The 24963-nt window shown below is 43.1% G+C and overlaps 1 protein-coding gene across 4 annotated transcripts; it reads right to left on the bottom strand.

The window, feature by feature from the left end:
* Positions 1-574: 574 nt before the first annotated feature.
* LOC310864371 (bridge-like lipid transfer protein family member 2) lies at positions 575-24888 on the bottom strand. Of its 4 annotated transcripts, none has more exons than XM_083773041.1 (40): positions 24826-24888; positions 24310-24526; positions 23588-23699; positions 22668-22717; positions 22411-22552; positions 22179-22306; positions 22027-22087; positions 21742-21925; positions 21241-21364; positions 20697-20821; positions 20529-20596; positions 20247-20383; positions 19407-19525; positions 17996-18186; positions 17365-17659; positions 16733-16938; positions 14036-15077; positions 13657-13848; positions 13103-13305; positions 12517-12635; positions 12175-12401; positions 11472-11662; positions 11058-11157; positions 10747-10952; positions 10338-10635; positions 9954-10111; positions 9634-9852; positions 8786-8885; positions 7974-8156; positions 7500-7621; positions 7162-7317; positions 6760-6881; positions 6123-6303; positions 5852-5938; positions 4303-4413; positions 4090-4225; positions 3613-3740; positions 3418-3519; positions 2987-3121; positions 575-2347 (listed from the first exon to the last, which is right to left on the bottom strand). In XM_083773041.1, exons 2-40 carry the CDS (start codon positions 24381-24383, stop codon positions 2159-2161), a joined length of 6723 nt encoding a protein of 2240 aa, XP_083629167.1. In that variant the 5' UTR covers positions 24384-24526; positions 24826-24888; the 3' UTR covers positions 575-2158. The 4 variants fall into 4 exon arrangements, with proteins under 4 accessions (XP_083629167.1, XP_083629170.1, XP_083629169.1 ...); XM_083773044.1 differs by having other exon boundaries at positions 10338-10632; XM_083773043.1 differs by having other exon boundaries at positions 24310-24490; positions 24826-24878.
* Between the last annotated feature and the right edge of the window lie 75 nt (positions 24889-24963).

The raw sequence follows: 24963 nt of genomic DNA, 5'->3' as shown, positions 1-24963 counted from the left end.
AAAATCTATAGACAACCTGAACCTGTTCACCACAATGATGGTTGGGTCATTCCTATGTGCCTTTTACTTTAAAGCTTGAGTGATATTTTTGGGGTTAAAACACAAATACATTCTTAAAGTTAAAGGTCTATATTTGGATAGAAAATCAAACAAAATACATTATCAGGTGGGTTTAACAACAATAATATACTGGACTCCATTTAAATCTATAGGAGCTCTGCCTCACACATTTAATTATATTCACTGTGAACTAGTGAAGTTACTTCCATCAAAACGTGTGGATTGCACCAAGAGAACCTAAATGTTCGAATACTGCAATACTGAAAATAACTTAACATGTGATTATCTAATCAAGCATTGCTCACTCATTGCCCATCACGTTCTTACATTAAATCTATATTTCTCCTACACCTACACAGTATAGTTGATTGCGCTCCAGTACAGCCTGTCAGATTAATGGTCAATCATCCACTCACTTTCCCATATTATATCAGTAATCACACGACAGTCTCTATTGAAAATAAAGGAATAGATCAAACAAATTAATTGAACAGAGACTATTACCCTTTTTATTGATTGGTAAACATTAAACAATTACAAGCAAAGCGACAGTCCTGATGTAGCACAGAACTGATACAAAAGATAATCTGTGCTGATAAAACAGTGAAATGTGATTTTTAATCTATTTAATTGAAATATTTGGACAAAAATACAGTATGTTTTGATAGAAGTGGGACTGAAATAACAGGCTTAGCAGCATAGTAACTTAACAGAAACAAACATGGTTACAAAAATATTGGAAAATATTTTGCATAAAAAGTGCTTCAGTGTTAAAATTACAAAATATCAATCAGCTATTAGCTTAGCTGCAAACATTTTTTTTTGCCACAACCACAATTGCCAACAGAAGTGCAGTAATCTATTTTGGCTAATATATTTTTGCTGCTCTGTTCTTGGTGTATTGCACTGGTGTGATGTGAGGTACAATAACATGTCAGCCAGCTGAAAGATGCAGGCAGTATACATACAAATAAAATGAATTAACAGTAATGGGTTTTCATGTCGATGTGACGATCATATAGACTTACACAATATTCAATTCATGCCAAAATACAGTCTATTCTTGTTTAGCAAGATTCTAAATCCAAGTGGTTTTCAAGGTGCAGCAAGTTTGACATCCAGTATTCCTGGACCAGCAGGAAAAGGTGATCTCAACCTTGCAAGTGTTAAACCAGTCATACTTAGAAGAGTTAAGTAAATCATCCCGGTTATACTCAAAGAAATGTAATTGGCGATTTTCTTTAAACCTGTGAAATGCAGCGTGAAAATGTAATGGCACAAATACCTCAAATGTACAGTATATTGGTCAAATCATGGTTACCCTGAAGTTGTTTTAAGTTCCTCTCAGGGATTTCGAAATGATATTTAGGCCCAATATCAGTTGAGAGAAATGGAGCACCTTCTCCTTGACAACAAGTAGATCACAGACAGACAGGTTTAATAGTGGATAAGGAGGCCCAGGCCGTAGCGTAACGGTCTGGGCACCGGACTGGTAATCCAGTCGCAGTGTGCTGCGGGTTCGACTCCCGGACCCGACACGGCCTTTACTGCATGTCATCCCCCCATCTCTCTCCCGTTTCCTGTCAGCCTACTGTCTGTCCCTTCAAAAATCAATAAAAGGCGTAAGCCGCAAAAAAATATCTTTAAAAAAAAAAAAATAGTGGATAAGGAAAACACACAACATTGGACACCGTCTAGACTTGATGTTCCTGGTCCCCATTTTCAATTCTGCTTCACCACATCAGAGCATGGCCACTGAAATTCTGACACACAAACGGCCTGCTCTCTCCTAGATTCCAAAATGAGTGTGGTAGCTGCCATAGTGGCCTGTCATAGTTAAGGCTTAATTTATCCTCCATCGCACAACCTTTCCACAAGTGACAAGAATGATTGAAAATAAGTCTTTCCACCTCTCTGCTCTCAGCTTCCTCTCTCTCTTCTCCTCCTATCTAAATGAAATGGTAATTACCAAACATAATTGTAAAGAAAAGTCTAGATCCCCTTTGTCAGCTGAAAATATGCATAATAAATATTATTTTTTATTTTAGCAAAAGGGTTGTACGACATAGTATAAATTGGACTTGTGTGCGCGTGTGTGTCACTTGTGTCGTCGGCTGAAGATGCTCTTTTTGCTTGAACTCCTGTCGGTGGCGCTGAGGCCGATGAGGAGCCTGGCCTTCTCGTCTTCCTCCTGCTGCTGAATGCCGTTGTCGGACTTCCCTTCAGATGACTTTCCCCGTGGGTCTGAACCAGAAGCAGGCTTAAGGCGCAGTTTCTCCTTTATCATCTGGACCATGAGACAAAAGAAAAAGTACAATTTCAAAGGGAATCAAGGAATTGTCTCACAACAATGACTTGAATGAATGAATGTGCCAGTTAAGTCTTTAGGTCCTTTAGTCAGTTCTGTTTTTGTTTTACTTTCTGATGGCTTAGACATTATGAACACTTGACCAGCCCTGGAGTTGTCTTTATACAGCATTTTAATTGTCATTTTATTTCAACTAGTGTTACCCTAATTTGCTAAGTTGCTATAGCAAATGAAAAATTATTGGGATCAATAAAAATCCATCTATCCATCCAATTCTCTTTACTACTACGTCCTAATTAACTGACAGGATAATGGAAAACAAAATGATGCATGTATACAGCACCTTTACCCAAAGTGCTTTACATTCACCCATTCACACACACATCTGTACACAGACGGCAGAGGAAAACATGCAAGGCACAAACCGGCTCATCAGGCTCAGTGTCTTGCTCAAGGACACGTCGCCACTACTCAAGGGATCGAACTGGGAACCTTCCGCTTCCCAAGTGGCCGCTCTACCTCCTGAGCCACTGCCACATACACTAGACACTGCATTTATGGACGCTGGCCTCAGATGCCATGAAACCACAGTGACCAGCTGATTTCAGGGAACTCTACCTGTGCAACCAGTGCTTTACGACTGTCCCTCTTCACAGCCATTGCAAAGTCCAGCCAGGTCCAGGTGTTGTTGTGGTACTCCAGGCAAGGCAGAACAAGGTTTAGGTCCTTCCAGTCCACACTGCTCTTCTCTCCCTGGGGATAGAGCATTTGAAGATTTTATAAATATCAGACTAACTACAGAATACATTATAATCTTTATTTCAGACAGTAGTCCATATCACATAAAAAAGACAAACATGCACAACACGCGCAGTTTATTGCTACATAAGGGTATGTTCACACTCCGGATTTAGAAATAGGTACCTTTTTTTAAATTAAAATCTATGAGAAATTACCAAAAGCGCAGACTTTTAAAAGGTGCTGATCAAAACAAAGATACTGATAATAAGATGAGCAGCAGTGGTAGGATGTACAGCATAGGAACCCACCTTGTAACTAACACAGAGGGGCACTTGGGGGATCTTAATGTAGATGAATGAGTTGTTCATGGCAGCCCGTTCCTTCATCTTATCAATGTCATCAACAGGATGCTGTGAGAGGAGAGATCACGGCCGTCCATGTCATTACATTTGTTTTTTTCCCAAACGGAGTAAAAAACAGAACAGGAAAAAACAGCATAGTACCTCAGGCGGTTTTCTGAATGACCTCCTGACCCCTGAAGTACGGTTCAATCCCTGAGCGACACCTTTGCTAGGGCCCATAGCCCCCATGGTGTCTTCCGATAGCTGCCTGGACTTGACTGATTGGATACCTGGGACACAGAGAACAGCAGCATGAACACTGTGGCCTCTGGCTGACACTCTACCTACACTCTATACTCCCACCGAGTCTCTGAAGAGCATGCACGCACAGCATATGCATGAGGCAAGGGCACATGAGTTAGAGAGGCTGTTAATAGCTTGGAAGGATGACATAATAATAGCAACATGGTTATCCTAATACCACACAAAGGACAGGCATATGCAAGGTAAACTACCATACCGGTAGTTTGTTTATTTGAGACATTATGTATTTCAGGCAGGTGGCCTCATAGAGGATGGAGAGGGTATGGGGATGTTTGTTCTCAAGATACAACTGCCTGCAACACTGTGTGTACGTACCAGTAGTAACCAATCTCGACTTGTCCTCTTCATCAGTGACTTCCTCTTCCTCAACATTTCTTCCAGGGAAGAAAAATCCCATCATCCTTTTGAAGAACTGGTACATAAGTTGTATGGTGAGAGGCACCACATTCACCTAACGATGGAAACATTTTGGATTGAGCACCATGTTCACATTCCAATGACAATGGCCACAAATTGAATTTCCCTCACCTCAAAATGTTCCTTGACAGAGATCCCTCCCACTGGAGGGCGCACTTTGCTGAAGATTCGCAAACCAAACTGCCGGCCTGACAGACAGGGACTCTGAGGACGAAGTACCACCTGTGAGAGAAATGGTATATTCTTTTCAGCTGTAGCAACACATGAATGTTCTGTAGTCACTCTTTATGAAACATTACATGAACACAGATGTGATCGTGCTAAAGAATGTCCACGACAGACAGTGATGTTAAACAGAAGACAATGATTAAATGACGATACTAACAGAATATGGTATACACCATGAAGGCTGGAGATGCATTTATGAGGAGTCCTTGGGCACAGTTACAACAATAATTACTTGGGTGCACAATGCATGCAATGGTGAATATCACACTATCAGGCTGGAAGCCTGTGACATTGATCCCATCTGGACAAACAAGTTGGAGTTAACACAGACGTAAAAGGTCTGTTACTGTAGTGTACATACCCTTGCACGCTGCACAGAGGAAACCAAGTAGAATGTTATTAAATAAAGCCTAGGATGTTGTGTGGACACACCTTAACAATCTTCAGCAATGATCCAGTTTCTAAAAATGAATCATTGTTATGGATGACTTTGAACAGGTTTGAACTAAGTTTTATTAACCCATTTCGACACAAGGCCTTCTAAATACTAAGCTAAGTTTTCAGAAAAACCCTGTTGTTATATACTGTACATGGACATATTAAAACGACACAGATGCTTTCCCAGTTTTAAAGGTATAAGAAACGACACAGATGCTTTCCCAGTTTTAAAGGTATAAGAAACAACGTATCGGCTTTTCCGGTCTTCATGGGTTAAGAAAGATCAGCCAAGTACTGTATGTCTATATGAGACATACGTACCTCATCCTCCCTCCTAGTACACACACGTTAAAACCATTCCCCAAAGCATTCCAGCATTTTGGGCAGCCATACCTACCCCATTCAAACAGGGAAAAATAAATCAGCACTGCGTTTGGCACATTTATTGCTGCAGATGAGACCCTACTACAAGTTACACAAGTTAATTGATGTAGAACAGCTTCCCTTTTCATTGTTTAATTCACGTTTTAATACGTTTTAAGACTTACAGGGTTTCCATCGGACAGAGTGGGATAGGTGACACGGTCGGATGATGTCACCGGAAAAAAATCAGTCGCACTGGCATGCAAAGGCTTATGGGAAATTGAGGCCCAATGCATTCCAATGGCGGCGCGCAACGCTCTTTTAAGGCGGATGTTCATGAAATGGAACAATGAGGTCGGCGGGTGGTTCTTCAAAGGTTAGTGAAAAACTAGGCAGTCAAATATGAGGGATTGCGATGTTTTTATCCCGCAGTCAAACTGTTAAGACAGAATTGTTTATGTATTTAGTATTTGTTTAAAAACACTACAGTAGTACATTCAAGTTTTTACAAGGAGCTGTTTTTTATACTATATTCCGCTAAAAGACACGGCATAAAATGGGACCATTACACCCCTAGTACATACATACACAGCATTATACCCTGTATTTTTTATCAAACATGAGTTCTCACCTTATATGAAGCATTGGGTAACAGGTTGTTCATTGTGAACCAGCCCAGTTCCAGGAGATGCTCTGCTGTGTCATCAGACTTGTTCAGCTGTAGAGAAACAATTTGTAAGCTCAAATCGGGTCAACACACTGTATAAGTACATTGGAGAAAAGCTTTAATACATACTATTGTTAACTTGATGCCAATTAACAACTCCCAAGTTCCACCCATGCCCTTAGTTATAATAGCCAATAGACTCTAGTCAGTAATGGAGGTTCCTCCCCATGCCCACCTTGCTGTACATGAATCTCTTCAGCTCCAGCTCTGCGATGCCGAGCTGGCCGTCCTCCTCGGTTAAACACCAGCGAGCCTGGGCAAAGTATATCTCTGTTCTCCTCACCACACTCACGTCCTCCGGGGGTTTACGCAGCTCCAGTTTGTTCGCTCGCTGCAGTTGGAAGTCCTTAAAGCACCTGTGTGAGAGGAAGGAAGAGATCCATCATGCGTTCAGTGATGAATGGTATTCACATCAATATGCGTCAGGTGTCTGTGAAGTTGGGTGCTTACTGCTTCTGACCCATCTATAATATATATTATGTCAATGGGAAAAGGCTATTGGTTTTAGGAAAAAACACAACTTAATTGTATAATAGATAGTATTGCAGCTCAAAGTTATTTCAAGGCAGTATTAGGACAGCTACACAATTCAGAGACGAGACAGAAAACACAGGCAAGAAACAAAATCATTAACAATGATTGTAAAGAATGTCAACATAAAAGTCAAAAGCCTAATTTATGCTCTGTAGCGGAAATTACACGCCCATGATGCGTTGAAACTGCGATGCATTATGGGCTTCTAGGTAAGCTACTTTTCAGTGAAGTATGAATGGGGTTAAATGTGGTTGGCTGTATGAGTGATGAAGGGAGACCTGATTAGGATGTTAAGCTCTTCACTCTTCATCTGCATGTCTGTTTTCTGGTCCGTGAGCTGGTCCTGCAGCCTCTGATTGATTGCAGACAGTTCACCACCAATCAGCTCCTCAGGCTGGGCCTGCAATGTAGGAAGTAGGAACACATATGGAATCCAATTCCCCCTCTGTATGAATGAGCACAGAGGGGTGCCCTGAGCCATAGCTGAGGTGTCACAGCGCAGCTCAACACCTCCGTATTGATTGCCTACACCTGGCCTACAGGGCAAGATTCTGTGGAATAGTCTACAGTATATATTGTATATTCAACAGAGACTAAAAACATACCCTGCATGTATTAAACCATTAGGATTCTGGAAAAGACTACAACATTGGCTTGTGTGGCTCTGTGTTGTGACTTACCCTGATGTTGGAGTAAATCTGTTTCTCCAGGCGTCTGATCTGGGCAACGTGCTGCCTGACTGCCTCCTGAAGATGCAAGATGCTGCTGCGCTGCTCTTCAGGGTTACTGGAGATCTCCAACTGGAAACGCACACGCTGCTTCTTCTCACTGTGCTCCTGGACACGCAGAGAACTACATTTTCAACTGGTAATAATGGGGGAAACACTATAACTTTTTTGTAGGCCAATAGTTGTTTAGGTCAAAAGCTGTTCAAAAGATTGGAATTAAATTGACCTTCTTAAGAAGAACATCCAGTGTATCAGAAAGCATTGATAGTGGTCTACTGGACCTCTCCTACCTTGCGTTTGGGTTCGACGTGCAACAGCAAGTTGTTTACTATGTCCAGAATCATAGCATACTGGACAGGGTTAGAGGAGATCTCTAGGTCATGGTGGATGAGGGTAAAGGTGTCCACAGCTCCTGGAGAAAGGGAGAAAATATTAGAGGTCATCCAAAGCAAACGTAATAGTAAATACAAATGTATACAATAATATATATATTTATATTCTTTGCCTGAACTAATGGTAGGCTTCCTTGTCATAAAGTGGTTCTTACACATTGAGTTGAGTCACTCACACACACACACACACACACACACACACACACACACACACACACACACACACACACACACACACACACACACACACACACACACACACACACACACACACACACACACACACACACACACACACACACACACACACACACACACACACACACACACACACACACACACACACAAAGATATGAGAGACCAAAAACATACCGGCCTGCTTTTTAAGCAAGTCTTCCTTCTCGTGGTCATTCCGTAGCTCTGGTGGCTTGATCTGTGTGGCCAGCTCTGGATCGATATCATGGCTGTAGCCGATGTAGAACATGCGGCAGCTACAGCGGGAAATTATACGCTGCACCTGCTGCGTATCATTGACCTGGGCTGGCTGGTTCCAGTCTACAACACACAAGTATGATCAATCTATTAAATGCATAGGAAAATCCAGTTACTAGTGTGTCCAGTTATGATTGACCTTTCACAATTATAGCCATATAAAGTTAAAGAGTTTACTGCTGATATTATACATAAATGTATTATTGGGACGGTAGGTTGCATTTACTATGAAACCCTGCATATATGGAGCTGGCCAGCAACACTACATCTGACCTCAAACCCTTAGATCTCCATATATGGAGCTGACCTGTTCTGATGTTGATCCCCCCCACTCGTCCTTCCTGTTCCGACATTGCATACGTTGATCTGACCTCATCAAACCCTGTACACTCAAGACACGCTCCATATATGGCCAGTACAGAATTCATTCCATATGTTGATCTGACCTCATCAAACCCTGTACACTCAAGACACGCTCCATATATGACCAGTACAGAATTCATTCCATATGTTGATCTGACCCCCCATGCCAAAGCGCCAGCGCTCGCTTACCAGTCTGCTGTCTGCCGTCACCCAGGTGGATGCGTGCACACGACCTCGCCCTTCAGGGTGAGGTTGCTTCTCGCCCTCAGGGCGTCGTACTGGTTATTATCAGCATTACAAGTATAAGTAAGTATAATTATTGTATCTACCTGTGGTGGTGCTGACCATTCCTCCAACAGCTTGGCCACTCTCCATCAACTCCTGCACTGAGTCCAGGTTGCGCTCCCTGTGCTCCTCAATGTTTTTCACCTGAACACAAAAACAAGCAGTATGTTTTGTACATGATGTGGTAGCAGGCTTAGTGCATGCTACAGAAGAAAACCTGGCTGTGAAGTAAAGCATGATGAGGTTTCAGGGTGCTGTACAACAAAAACAAACTACATTTGTTAGGCATGGTATAGAGCACCGAAGTCTGACGTCAATATCGGTAGAGGGCGCATGTTATTCTCCATAGAGAAATTACTTCCGTGAACCAGGGCAAACGAGGGGATGAGCGAGTGACGTCAGGACTTGGGCGCTCTATTATGTATATCATAGACATAGAAAGGTAGATGCCTCCTTTGGCTCTGGGGCAACTGTATCTCGGGCACCATTTCAGGGAAGGCAAGTTCCATGTACGTCACAGAAGGGGACGTTCGGTAGGCCAATCAGAGGCTATGTGTAAAGGTTTGTTTTCTCATGACAATAAAGCTCCTTTGAATTGAATTGATAAGTTGTTTCGTTTATTGTTCATTTCACATTATGCTGCTTTAACCATCCTAACTATTAGTAGGAGTGAGCAGCCAATGAACAATGCCCGGTGAGCAGTGACACTTTGACACAATGCCAAGAGGAGCTGGGATCCAGGATCAAACCTTCCACATGCCCACTAGCTGGCAACCACACTAGCTCCTGAGTCAGTGCAGTTCCAAATATATGCTAGCCATTTATAGCTTGCCCCTGTGCTATATGTATACATCGATCATAACAACCACAGTCCATTGATTGTAATACACACCTCTAACCACAGCTGCCGCTGCAGCTGCCGTTCATCATGTTCAGAGGCGTTGGGCTCCATGGTGGCAAAGTACTGCATGCCATCCAGCATGCAGGTCCAGGTGGTCTTCTGCTTGAGAGAGTCATTGTACCAGGCTGGGAGATGCTCACACTGAAACAGCTGGGCCTTGGCTGCAGACACCAGTACACAGCCTGCAGTCTCTGTGCCTCGTAGCATCATCTAGGCAAAGTAGAGCAGAGGAGGATTACAACAATAAACCTCCTTGACTACCTAGCATAAAATAATGACATTGGCTAGAAGGTAAATTAGTTGTCAGTTACCTGACAGTTGACCAACTCGATGAGCCAGTTGCGGTTATAAACATCGTCAGTCTGAGAAGCTGCGATGCCACACAGCTGGTCGCAAACACCCGAGTCCTCTTCTGAGAACACCACAAATTTATCAGTCTCCTCGATCAGTTTCTGGAGCATGGACGTTCCTATAGACACAGGGGTGGGGGGGTGAATGAACAGTAGCAGATGAGAGAGAGAGAAAATTCAAGTTATCTTAATTTTTCCGTTCTTATTTTAGCAAACTCATAGGACCACAATGGAAAGTCCTCAAGACTTTTTGTGTTCTTCTTTTAACCCAAATGTCTGACTATACCTCCAGCCGTTTGCATTTCTGTCTAATAAAGTATTCAATCAATCAGAAAAACTCCTCACCTTCATTCTGACTTTTCTCTGGCCGGCTGACAGTAGGCATGGTGGGGGTCGAGGGGGCTGTGGTAGGTGAGTAGTTAGACGGGGAGCGCCTGAGCTTCTTGGAATGCAGCTGACTGTCAATCCTCAGGCCTTTCAGCGCTTCAGTGGAGAGGTTCCGCTTCAACACAGATGCCTTTTTATAACCGTCATACAACCCAAAGGCTATGTTCCTGTTGGCGGTGGTCCAGGAGGCCCGCAGGTCCACCAAGCGCAGCTTGTGTGTGTAGGGGGCATTGCTCTCATCCGTGAGGTTCACCTCCTCACAGAAGAAAATCAAAAAGTGTCAATTGATAATAACAGGAGTGACGTGTACAGAAACAAAGAATAAACACTTTTCTACCGACCAAAATAACTACTGGTTCCATCCTACCTCCTCCATGCGGTTGCTCTGTCGCTGGTAGCTGAGCGAGGAGAGGCTGAGCAGGTGGGTCTTGTTCACCGTTAGCTGGGCGGTCATCTGATGGTCAGCTGAGTCATCCCAGGTGGAGGCCATCAGGTGGACAGTTACCTCTGATAGATCGCTAACCATCTGGGTCACATTCCATTCAGAGATCAGTCTTCTCATCACAGTGCCAGCTGAGGGGCCACATGGAAACACAAACATACACAATCAGAAATATACATACATAAATTATACAAAATGTTATATTAGAGGAACTTTTGTCATGTGGAAACTCTTACCCTGTGGGATAAGTCTCTGTGCTCCTCTGGTGAAGACATGTCCTTTGTTACATTCCACCTGGATACCTCTCTGCTGGGCAAAGGAGGCCCAGTAATGCACCTGCAGGGTAAAAAAAAACAACAACGTTGCTACTAGTTGCTACATTAGCAGCAGCCTGAGAAAAAATCCAAATGAAAAACAAAAACAGAAAATGGTGAATAACTTGAGTGAAAATGTGCAGGATCTAATAGTAAATCAGGACAAAACCCTGACGGAATTACTAAAATGATAAATATGCCAAAAAGTGGTAAAGAGATCAGATCAGGGTGTAGGCAGCTTTAACAAAACATTAGCAGTGCTCTGGTGGCTCAACCTTTCCTCTGTACTACTAAATCAGGACTAACTTTCAACAAACAACAGAAGAAAATACATACTTGTAGTTCGGGAAAGGAAGAGGTGAAGGACAACTGCTTGTAGTGTTGACCCAACTTCTTGCGTAAAGGCCTGAGGCTATGGAAGAGCTTGCCTCTGCAGATGGGCCGAGACACACTGGTCCAGGTGGCCCAGAAGTTCTGCATCCAGCGCAGTGTGCTGCTGTACAGGAGCATCCTGGGCTGACAAGGCTCTGAAAATAAGGACGGTATATCTGATTCAGCACAGCCATTTTTGCTTTCTTATTACCAGCAAAAGACTGTGATGGAATTAAAGCACTGGATCTGACTGGATTCAAAACTCATCTGGTGATTATGCTCGCACATGAAAGGAATTTCATGCTGCTGAGGTGTTACAGAATCCCAGATTACTTTGATTGCTTTGAACCATCATTTGTAATGATGGTTCTGGTGTCTCTCATCTTCTTGACAATACCCCATAGATTGTCTACGACTCTACGGGGCTCAGGTCGAGCGAGTTTGCTGACCAATCAAGCACAGTAATACCATGGCACCATAAAAAGGAAAAGAACACGCACCATAAAAAGTAAGGCAGTTTGAAACCACTGAGTTATGTGTGCATTTTCTCTCCAAGGGCCTCTTTACGTAGTGCCATGGTCAGTATGCATCGTGGAGTATTTGCTAAATGCATTCAGAAGACAATGAACACTATGCCCTATAAATATAATACACAACACCCACTCACCTGTACCAGAATGTTGGTTAAGGAGGTCCATAGTGATGGAAGGATTGAGGTTCTCAGAGCGGAAGGCTCTGTAGGAGTCATGAGAGTTTCCCGAGGTGACGTCTGCAACATTCTCCTCACAGCAGAGCATGACAGCATGATGGTCATGGGGGTTACCATGGCAGAGCCACTGCAAGTCAAAGGTCATGTGTAGGTTGGGCAGGTGTAGGAAACAGATATCATCATACCTGACATGGGAGAAATAAAATATTATAAATTATAATATATAAAATAGCTTTTTGGAATACAGCACACTTTGCAGTTGTTGATCATTGAAATACAACATCCAATATTTCCTCTTACTTTGAGGCTGTCCTGACATTAACATCGAGGTCCCCTTTGAAAACAAACTGCCCAGGGTTCCAGGCGAAGTTTAACTTATTCCATTCCCAGTGCATGTTTTCCGTTGTGTTGTAAGGGTCCTGTAAAGATTCAATATTGAGCTTCAATATATCTGTTCATCTCTTAGATTCTGTCTTAACACAAGTATTAAATGCAATTGACAATGAATGGAAAATTTGTGTCTGAGCAAATCGGCTGTCGGTATGACGGTGGAAACCCTTGGCCAATAAGGGACCACCATTCTTGGTGACGTAACTAAGGTATGTTTCACGGTTGGTATAAGGTCAATAATTGATTAGAGCGCCCCTCACTTCACACAGGTAATTTTTGTTAATCAAAACAGCTTGTTTAACACAGGAAATAACATTATATAATTCAAACTATGGCAAGATGAAGGAACCCCCAAAATGCTCGGTCTTATAAAACGCTAATTTGTGATGTTTAAAGTAGCCCTTCACCCATTTCACAAAACATACAAAATTCTCCTGCCTCCATATATTCACAGAAGACGAACAGCAGGGTAAAACGTGGATGCTTGTTATTATACCTCTGTAGCCAGCTGGTGAAGGTTGGCGTGATCAATATCCATGGCCCAACGTCCATGCATCAGGAGACGACTTTTATCCCACCAGGCGAGGGGAGGTGAAGGGTCCTCTGTGGGTTTGGTCAGCAGGTCAGCCACCTGGCCAATCAAAGTCCAGGCAGGGTCCCAACATGGTCCCCACACAATAGTGTACAGTGATATGTTGGCTGTGTAGAGAAGAAATTAACCCATTTTGACCTGAGATCAGATTTAAAATAAATCTTCTACATCCTGACAGTTTTCTGAAAAAGCTATGTTTCTATGTCAGTCGTTCTTCGATTTTAAAATAATAGCAGACCTACAAGCTCGTAGCTTGTAGATCTGCTATTTTTCAATAGCTAAAGCATAACATAATGCTAACACCAAAAGGGGTTCCCGCCCAAAATGGGTTAAGTGAAGTGAAAGTACAGTACAAGGAGCTGGAATGACCCAACAAGTAAAATGTAAGTAAAATGATGAATTGCGCTGAGGCTTTTTCATAAAGCTATAAAAGCTTTTCAACAAATTCCCAGACTCACATTTGAAATCGTAGTAGAACTTGAGTGGCGGCATATTCCTGTGGACTGTCACATCTCCCCACGGTGAGCCAAGTGGCAAAACCTCTTTGCGATAAGCCCGTGGGTGTCCATCCTGCTCTGTCCCAATTAGACGCCCCGACAGCTCCCAGTCCCGGATCTCAAACAGGTAGCGTGGGTAGTCTCGAATTCTCACTGTTAAGAGAAACAGTAAACCATTTTGGCATTTAAATATCACAAAGTTAACACAAATAAAATAAGGCATAATGTGTTGTGATGTGATCTCTGGAATTAAATTGTTCTTCCCCATTAAGCTTTACCTACTATAATCCATCTGTGCAGGATAATCGGAACAGTAAAACCGCTATTTTGTGTAACTAACCCAGATAGGCAGAGAGTTTGAACTTGACAGCACGACACCACTGAACCACCAAAGGCAGTCCATCTCTGGGGAACGGGCTGTTCCCATCGATGTCCGTCAGCTGCTGCCTCACTTTCTCTGGGCCGTGGAGCGAGTGGTCAGCCAGGACCACCAGCTCCAGGTCCGATACCATCCAGGTCAGGAGGGACTTCCTCATGGGCGTGTTGGAGTACAGGCGGCGTGAGCGCTGAATGTAAATCTCGATGTGCTTCTTCTCCAGCGACGTGTACAACTCTTCGATCTTCCTGGCAGGCAGCAGCTCCCCGTGCTGCTTGCGCAGCTCAACCACCTTCTTGTCGAGCAGCTGCAGCCGCTTGGCACTCTCCTTGCTCTCGTCCTTCATGAGTTCATAGTTATCTCGCAGCTTGATCTCGAATGTGTCGTCCAGGAAGACGAAGGAGAACTGGCTGATTTTTAAGACGAGGTCGGGCGGCAGGCGCTGGGCGACGGCGGACGGGCTCGCTGAGCCGTGCAGGGTCTTCAGCCACTTCTGCACGCTGATAGCCTTGTCAAACGTGTCGGAGACGTTGTATTGGTACGGGAACTGGATGGCCAGGCTCGGGCAGGCCAGGACCCAGACGCGGTTCTGCGGAGTGGTGAGGAAAGGGAAGGGGTCTCTGTGCAGCTGCATCTCTGTCAGTTCTTGGTGCATCTGAACGTCGAGTTCTTTGAAGGAGAAGATGTCGTTGCCATCAAAGTTGAGGTGCAGGTGAGGAGAACGCACGTGGACGGATCCGGTGTGCACGTTGAGGGAGAGGGTTTGCGTGTGCAGGCAGATGTAGTTCAAGTCAGTCACATGGGCCCTGAGGCGGGTGCGACCGAGATCCACACGCATGCACAGCTCCCTGCCCTGGCCTGGAGATGATTCACTGCCAGCCACTTTGACTGTCCCTTCTTCTGCACAGAGCATAGTCCAACAGGCATGTGCTTCAGTCATGTGCTGGTACAAGAACATGTGGTCAGAGGGTGTCCACTCCACACCGAGCTCCTCCTCACATTGAACCTGGACGAGAAGGGACAAAATAAAATAAATGAATACATGAAACATTAGGGAATAATTCAACAACAGATATTGAAAAAGCATTTTTCAATAGGATGACAATTTATCAAAAATAATTGTCTCCACCAGTCGAAGGCATGGGGAGAGTATGTTTTGTACGTGTGTGTTCGCCCGTCCGCGTACAGCTAACCTCCAGCACCGTTGACCCAGCAGATGCCAAACTGTGCACACACACTCCCTGGATGCCAACGACGAACCTCTGCCCCAATTTTTCTAGTCATGTGGTCAACACGGACCTGTTCCCTTTTCCCCATTGGCTAAGATTGCAAGATTGGTACATTTTGTGCAATTTGAGGGAAATCTTTCATGTACATTCCCACTATGCCTGGGAAGAAATGCCACAAAATTTACACATCAGCCTCATGGTGGCGCTATAACTGGCCCATTCGTGTTTTTACCTATAATAACTGCACCAATCTGTGTAAAACCACCAGGAGACAGACTTATGTCAAATGTCAAATATCACGCAAACTACACATGATCTCTATAATCATGTGATCAAGACGGGTCCGTTTGATTTCTCATATTCCATCCCGATTGGCTACAATTAGCTTCCAAAGTTTTCAGGAGTGGCCCGTTTTGTACAAAATGTCGTAATTCATGAACAGTGTCCCATTGCGGTGAAACTGTGCACACATATTCCCACTAGGACGAGGAAGAAATGCCACTTAAAATGTTCCTAAAACGCTCCCATCCTGGTGGAGACCTGTGGCCCGAGGGGCCACAGATGGAGAGTTTCCTCTCCATCTCCCTCTTTTATGGGCAACTGAACACATTTAATTAAGATGAAGACAGGGCTGGACGGCTGGCGTATATGTCCGGGGACCTAGGCTGCTAATCGAGCCTGACAGTGTGTCACTCCTCATCTCTCTCTCCCCATTTCATGTCAGTCTATTGCACACTATTAAATAAAAGGCAGAAAAAGCACCAAAATATATATATATATTTTTTTATAATTTAAAATTTTATCCCACGATTTTGTAACCCAGTTTTCTTTTCACCCAGTGCCAATTATCTAATGTAATCCTGGGTGCTACACTTCCTCTGCCAACCTGGGGGGGGGGGGGGGGGGGGCAGCGGACTGACCTCATGCCTCCTTCTATGCATGAGGAGTCCAAGCTACTTCTTTTCACCTGAGGGGAATTTCCCCGGCCGGACGTAGCGCGTGGAAGGGACACGTTATTCCGACCAGTTCCTTTCCCCTCCATCAGGCGGTTTTAGAGACCAGGATTACGGCATGTTTTTGTGAGGGTATCTACCCTAGGGGACACGGGGAGAACATTCAAACTCCACACAGAAAGGCCCTATCGCCAACCCCCGCCTCGGGTGTGGGCACTGATGACGCGGAGGAGGGAACACGCCGCCAGTGCCCACAGCGTCCCCAGCGGGAATCGAACCCAGGACCTTCTAGCTGTGAGGCGACAGCACTACCAACTGTGCCACCGTGCCCCTACCAAAATATATTTTGAAAAAAAGAAAGTCAGATTACAAACCATACTAGGTACATTGTTTCATTGAGTAATTAATCAAATTATTATATTTTGGTCTGTAAATATCACGCTGTACTTTGAAGTCAAGACAATGTGGACATGCCATACCTCCAAAGTACAGGTGGTGGTGTGATGATGGAAGGCTATGGCGTTGAGTTGGACAACAGGCATCAGGGTTTGGGAGGCCGGGCAACAAGGCTCCGTATTTTCTGTGAGTGTCTTCAGCACAGACAAACTAACACCCTGTAGAGATAGGCTGGAGCTCTCCCCAGTACCCAGGACCTGGACCGTGTCCACCCGCAAAGATACAGCACCTACGGAGAGCAGGTCAATGTCAATAATGTAATGCTTTGTAATGTTTTTGAAGACTGGGCATGAATAAATACATCCACTCAAGTCTGCCTTTGGTTATCTGAAGGAATGATCACTTTGATAGATGAAGACATACTCTAGATCCTGTGTAGACTACTCTTTCTTGCTCACAAAAAATGGAGAATAAAGCTTATATGAATATATCAAAACATGCTTATGCTTTCATTCTTACAGTAAGTATGTGAGAACACATCCCAGACAGCACATCTTTTCATCATTCAATGTTCTTTAATACCCCAGTGTCCCTAGTTTGGGCATGCCAATATCTTCTAAAGGATAAAGCGTACAAGCTGTGAGCTTATAAATCAGCCATTTTAAATATTCGTCATAAAACAATGTATATACTATATACAGTAGGGCTTAGTTACCTGCCAGGTTAGAGAGTGTGAACACATTGACATCATCCAGACAACACTCCAGTTTAAAAAGCAAGACTGGGTGAACAGAGGAGAGGGTGTTGTCAGTAGCGGGAGACACAGAGACTACATGGGACTGCTCTGGACCCTTGTCCTTGTCACTGGGCAGCTTGAAGAGGGACAGCAGGCGAGACAGGCAGATGGTGCAGGTCTCTGAGAGTTCCACTTGGAATCCCTTCAGACTGGACTCCACATTTAGACTTGGAGCATGACTGCTAGACTCCATGTGGGCTTTGTTGAAACTACCCTGCAGATGATAATGACCCAGATTGCAGTTGTCAACAGGATAATAAAATTTGACCCTCATCTAAAGTTTGAATAGGATTGAAAAGGACAAAGCTCATGCAAAAACTGAAATTGGGAAGTAGAAAAACATTTGATATTTTAAAAGAATTTTGTAATGTTAAACTATAACCAGAAATACATTTTAAACAATTTACTGTACAGTATATGCAAGAGTGTGCATAACGGTATGCATGCATGCGTGAACATGTAAGTGCACTTTTCTTGTGCACCAAACAACTCGTATAGAAGTATGTAATTTTTCAGGCCAGAATAAAATGTCTCAACTTTGTCCCAGTACCTGTAGACTGAGGGAGTCGAGGATAAGTGCTTCTCCCCACACATGTTTGCCAGGCGGGTGAGGGGCCTGTTGAATATGGGACCCTTGGCCGACCCTCCACCAGAAGTGATCCAAGGATAGGGAGGCGCGTTGGTGCACATTCTGAGATTGAAGGTCTTCCACAATTTTAATATCAAGCAGATGCTGCAGCTCTGTTGGAATGGAGAAAAAAGTATTCATACAACTATCGTTTCAGAAAATATTGTTGAGATTTGTTGCCATACAGTTTGGTTAAAGTGCCAAAAAAGGATTAAATGAGTGTAGTGCAGGGCTGGACTGGCCACAGGTCATACCGGGCATATTCCCGGTGGGCCGCGACCGTAGGGGGCCACAATGATTTTAAAAAAACAGACAGGCAGGCCAATAGGCGGTAACCTGACGCTGCCAGATCCAAGAAGCTTGCTACACAAATTTGTTTCACAGCTTATTGGGATCTGGGATCGCTGAAGCAAATTCGATGACGGGGCTGTTCCTTTTTTTCCAAGATACTTGGTAGATGATTGGATGGGACCGTCTGTCTATCACCGTGTGGGCGTGCAAACACAACCAATCATATTGACGTGTCTATATAGGTTCACATCCGGTTTCGCACATATCCCACCCTTAGCTCACGCTGATTGGTTCGGTACGGAACGGATGTGTGTCAGCTCAACTCCCTGAGAGATCCCAGATGAGTGCTGTGTTGGGGAACATGGTTACCCAATACCGCCCCCATCTGGCAGCGTCAGGTTAAATAGGCGGCAGGCCACCAGGAAAGGTCCGGGCGTGCTGCCATTCTGCCAGTGCCATCATGATAATTTCAGTGACAAATAAACCCTCTACAAAGGGTTGTGTAGTTGTCTGTTGGTTTGTATCATTTATGTTGTTCTGTAAAGGTGATGGTATTAGGGCTTGTTTGTTTGTGTGTGCCTCGACGGAGCGGGCGGTAGAGTTTTTGCTATCTGCGCGCTGGTTGTGGTGGGCTGGTCTGGGCCAAATTCACGCGAAAATGACCGGGCCGAATTTTTGTCCCAGTCCAGCTCTGGTGTAGTGTAATGACTTACATTTTCATCTTCACCTATTAAAAAATAACATATCTAATCTAGTGAGGGTTGGTATGCTTGAGTCAACAGTTGCATGAACCATACCAACAGTAAAGTTTGATTAAAAAAAAAAAAAAGGACCTTGTGTGCTATGGCAACATGCGAGCACAATGTGCCCTTGATACTGCATAACTGCTGCTGAGGTGCTTACGATAGGATTTTCTTGTTACAATCAACTAGAATAATACTCTCATTTTGTCAAAGTCAAAAATAAAACCACATTACTTCGACTTACAGGTATGAATTTCTCTGTGTATACAAGGGTTGGCTAAGAGGGCTATTGAGAGTACCTGCGTTGGCTGAGATGAAGCCAAGGGCAAATGGTGGGGTGTCTCCCAGCTGAACAGAAACATTGACGTTGGACACAGAGGAGCTGATCATCACAGGGGCATCCAGGTGAGGGAAGCGCCTGTGGGGTAGTAAGGTGTGCATATATTCTAATGGACTATGTATGTAACACAACAGTATGCCCAAACACAACATATGAAGGGTGATGCACAAACACATACATGGATGAGGACAACATATTTTAAAAAGGTTAAATACAAAGTAGCGGATATTAGCACATCGGCACGCCTTACTTTTTTTTAAAGGGGGGGGGGGGGGTTCTGAGCTCAATTTCACCCAAAATACCTGAACTTTTAACATTCAGTAGATTTTCTGTGGTCTGGGGTTTTCTGGCTCAAACAAGTGCTCTGATTTGCCTGTGGATTGTGAGCTAAAAGTCCACAAATTCCATATATTGTGGAAGTCACCGTTTTCATTGCAGCTCAAAAGGCTTCAGAACACACAAAGGAAATTCCAGACCATAGAAAATCCACTCAATGTTCAAAGTTCAGGTTGGGTGGGAAAATAATAAAACGAAAAATATAAATAATTGAAATTTACTTGAAACCTTTAAAGTATTACCCAGGTAACAATATAGCACACTTGATACACAGCTTCACTATGCTACATAATGGCAACAATAATCAATACATCACTTTTAAAAAGTCATTCAATAAAACATTCCAACAAATCAAATACATTGCCACAAGTAATACATAACCGTAATATTGTATCATGCAATGCTGAAGCCATTGTTAGCAGCAAGGATAATGCTTTCTTTGACTTTCCATAGCATGACTTACCTTTTCCGGTGCGCTGCTTTCCTGTGAATGAGCTGTTCCCATGGAAATAGGTCCAACCAATGGGAGAACTCCTGGTGACGGTAGTGGATGATGCAGGTGTTGACCGTTACTGATCCTGAGATATCTAATGATGTTACCTAAATGCGTAAGAAGGAGAAAGATAAAAGTTGAAAGTTGTCATGAAACTGAGACATACAATTTAGGCACTTTGGGAATGCAAAGTAACCACACACTGAACACACTGTGAACAACCACACACAAAGAACAATCTGTGCACCTTACCTGCAGGACAGTCCTGAGTGTGTTCAGGCAAAGGATTCTTTGTCTACTTTGAGAGAGAAGAAGTCCATCTGTTAATAAAAGAAGGAACATGATCATATCATTTGTCATCCATGACAACTCCCATCACACACATTGTTGAAACATTATGATATCAATCTGTCCACTAACCCTCTAAAAGGAGCTTCAGGTTACTCTGAGGGAAGCTAAGCTCAGGAGTGAAGCTCTTGAGTGGAAGATGATCGCTTTCATGTCCATAGGCCAACTTCAGAGATTTCAGAGTCCAGTTCAAGTGTCTGCACAGTTGGAACAGTCATGACAAGATGTGAACAATGTAATGAGGGGAAAAAGGTGAGTCAATACTCCAGATTTCAAATTCAATTTGTCTATTTCGAACTTTATATTTTGAGTTAATTCGAGGAACTGTTAATATTGCCAATATTCAAACTCCTGATTTGAATGCTTCTGTAAAAAGAATCTAAAATAATAAAACAAAATAGTCCAGATTTCTATTTGATAGAGAATCCTACCAGAAGGCTCAGGTAGGGTTTGATCGAAGGCCAATTTGGAGTATTTGTCTGAAGGCAGATGTCTTCATTGATGGGAACCACATCATGCTTATTATGTTTATAGCTAGATAACAGCAACCCTAAATTGATAGCAACCCCAAATTGATACCTGCTAAATATGTCGGTATACAAGATTGGTGACTAACCTTTTTTGGCTGTGCATCGATAACGTTATATTGGTGTTCTCAAATTCCACATTGACCTTCTGGGGAATCAGCTGATGGCACTTTTCCACTGCTTCAGTTTGGATGAACTCAACGCTTTCACCATCTAAAAATGAATGTTAGAAAATGTATATCAGTATAATCATTACGTTTTCTGAGGATGTCTGTAATTGCAATGAATTGTAATTGAACAATACCAAACTTGAACTGAAAAAGGCTAGTGTGGTCAAAACATGTTTTTATTTTTGCTACCAGAAGAGCTGCTTTAGTGTTTCTCCTGTGGTTTCATATTTGATATAGTTAATCGCCCCGGATCAAATCCAGCGACTTCGGAACGGTCGGACCACCACGTATTTCTGGCCACCAGAACCTACTCTGTCGGATCCATATAACCATATAAACACTAATACAAGATCAGATGTTAAGCTAAATAACATAAATGAACCAATTTGATATTTCAGGATGGCTCACTTGTTTACTCACCATGTGCATGGCGAATGCTCTTTGAGGGAGATGGCAGTAACAGAAGCTCACTGAGGAACAGGCCCTCATGAAACTCTGCCAGAAGAGTTCTCACACACAGGGACAGATATCCTGGCTTCAGTTCTGGCAGGCTCACATCTCCAGAAAGCAGCAGGCTCAGGGACACTTCAGCAAGACATATGTCCTGCACAGAATATGACAGGCAGGGACATTTTTGTCACGCCTAAATAAAAATAAAAATCTGTCTCAATGTAAAAATGTTTTTCAAGGCCTTATGACACTCACCAATCCATTGCTTTTAAGCACTTTACTGCTTAACTGCCCCACGGATAAATCCCATTCCAACCTGTGATAAATGTTTCCAAATGATAACTTCTTTCATTCTCAGAGTTCCTGCAGTAGTTAGTGAAGCAGTGAGGTGTGCAGTGTTTAGTTACCTGTTACTCTGGTGGTCAAGTAAAGTGGTAATTCCTGTGATAGTCATGTGCCACAGAGATTCTGACATGGCGAGGTTCAGCACCATCACATTGATAGAGTCAATGTGGAATGACAGAAATGACAGAAGCTGAGAAAAGTGGATCAGAAGTAGATGTTTAGCCAGCAAATATTTTTTTACTGAAAGGCCTATTAGCAGTAATACTAATAGTACACTAGTATTAGTCTTCATACCTGTGAAAGAAATTGTAGGGCTTTGGGGTGGATTGGAACTTTTCCTGAATTGTTGTCATGGCTCTTCTTTACCAGAGGTTTAAGTGGCACTTGCAAGTCAAACCTCACTCTGGTTTCACCAACACACAATGCCAAGTACCTCCTGGAACACAAACACAAACTGAATTAAGTACAGCAAGGTAGTAACAAGAATTTTGTATTCGTTTGGAGTTGGTTGAATAACAAACCTAAAAAAGAGAAACTATCTGAGCACTTACGGCAAGTCTTGGTTTAAAAGTTTACTTGAAATCCATATTCTGTCAATTTCCTGTAATATCATATGGTACAGATTTCAGAAATGTGACAAAGCAAGACAAATGACAAGTGTTCATAACATGAGAAAACCAGAAATGGTTCAAATGTGCATGATGAAGGTGCTCTTTGGAAGGACATGTAAAAGTTTTTTTTAAATACACTCTTCTGGCAAAAGTTTTACCATTTCATGGGGGAAAATAACTACAAAATAGATGTGAATGTTCAATGTTAACAGTACTGTGTTAAAACCCACACATCTTATAGTGAAATTCCTAAAAACAAATATAGACAAGACAGATGTAAATTTTAAAACTGAACCGGAGTAAAACCCACATGTAGCGCCACAAACAGCAGCTCTTTAACAGCCTTCCTTGGGCGTAACCCTCAGCACACAGTTTCTCCCCTTTAGTACATCCATCTATAAATTCCTGGAATATTTGTCTGTCTGTATGTCTGTCCATCACATACAGTATCTGGAGAACTGTTCATCAGAACAATTTCACACCCGGGTGGGTGTGAATCCTCTATACATTTTGTATAGCCATCTTGTAGTCATATGTCATCTGTGAGCTTCCTGTTCAGGTGCTTGTACTTGAGGTTAAACTGTGTGCTGAGGGCTACGCCCTGAAAAAGGCTTGTCAGTGCCGCTACATGTGGGTGGTAACCTGCCAACTCAGATCTGTTTTTACATGCACATTTACTGTATTACATCATGGAATAGCCATCTTAATAAAGGCTCATGAACTTTTTCTCCAAATTGGGACCGTGAGAACACTAATTACTTGTTTTATAAAACAATTATCTAAGATTAAATATGCTGTTTTGCGTATGCTCAGTACATAAGTGGTAAGTAAATGGAGATTGAGGTGTGATGGTGACCTACCAGAGTATGCTGGGGATGAAACTGGATACTAATTCCCTGGACCGAGAACAGCCCTACTGATCTGATTTTGAGCTCAGCATTTAGTGCTTTCTGGAACAATCTCACAACCCATCTAGAAGTAAGATACAAAAGAATGATGTGTTGATATTTTGTTGGTATCTAGACTGTGACCCACCCAGCCAATAGGCCTAGCCTAACATTTAAACTCTCGTAGAGTCTGAGTTTATATATTAAGCTACAATAAAGGGCCACAATAATAAACATTAGGACAAGAAATATCTAGGCTACCTCTCATTTTGTGCAATTGAGGTTCTGATAGTCTAAATCACATTTTCAAACTAATCTAGCATATGGACATTTGTTTGGTTGTCTTATTACTAACCTAGCCCAAAATTTTAGATTCTCGTAGAGGTTTTTTTCGATTCCGACGTCAGAATCGAAAAAAACCTCTACGAGAATCAAAGATTTTGGACTATTACTAACCCACAGGGCAATGCATTACACCCAGTTCTAGTTGGCATAAATTAACTCTTGCACAAGCTGTGCCGTTAATAACCTGAAAACACATTTCTTGGCACTTGATGCTTGCTTGCCTCAGTTTCCTGGTCACTATTTGAGAAGTCACATGATGCATGCAACTTAAAGTTCAGACCAGAGAGGTGGTCTGGTCAGGACAGGAACTTCAGGAAGACATTCGGAATAAATGGAAATAGCATTCTTACCTGAAAATAAGGACAGAGATTAGCGTTATTCCCAGCAGCACAACTGAAAGGAAGGAAATCAGCCAGAGAGACATTCTGTCCCCACTTGTTCTTCACACTCCGGTCACGGTCATGGAGCTGGTGGTGGCTGGCTGTCTGCTTCTCTTGTCAGCTGCTCTCAAGGTGGAACAGATTTTCTTCTCTTGAGCACAAAAAACCTGTCATTCAGGCACTCCCCCTTGATACATATGAATAAATAACGTTATGAACTAGAAGGAAGAGTCGTATTTAGCTAGAGTAACTGGCAAATTTGACGTTAGTTTAGTAGCCATGCAATGCAAAACGCCTGACGTTTATTGTTTACTTTAGCTTTAACGTGGCTAGCTGACAGTGCTATCCATTTGCAAAACAAACGTGGAACCCCGCCCCCCCCCCGCTTGTACACCCTACAACAGTTAAGTCTATTATCTGCCTGTAGTGTTAGACTAGAGTCAAAGCAAAAACTTGACTGTAGTAGTAAACATAAACTATACTAACCTTACGTAATGCTTCGGCTGCCGCCGCGTCACAACTCACAATGTAGGGAATGTAGCTTTGTCTTGTCGCGCAAAAATGACGTCTTCATTTCCCCCCCGCCGCGCCCCACCGACACTACAGTAATATTTATTTATTATC

This window comes from Protomyctophum parallelum (genome assembly GCF_964188405.1).
Source record: "Protomyctophum parallelum genome assembly, chromosome: 9".
NCBI lineage: Eukaryota > Metazoa > Chordata > Actinopteri > Myctophiformes > Myctophidae > Protomyctophum > Protomyctophum parallelum.
The sequence above is the reverse complement of the archived record's forward strand: the minus strand, read 5'-3'. Positions and strand labels throughout refer to the sequence as shown.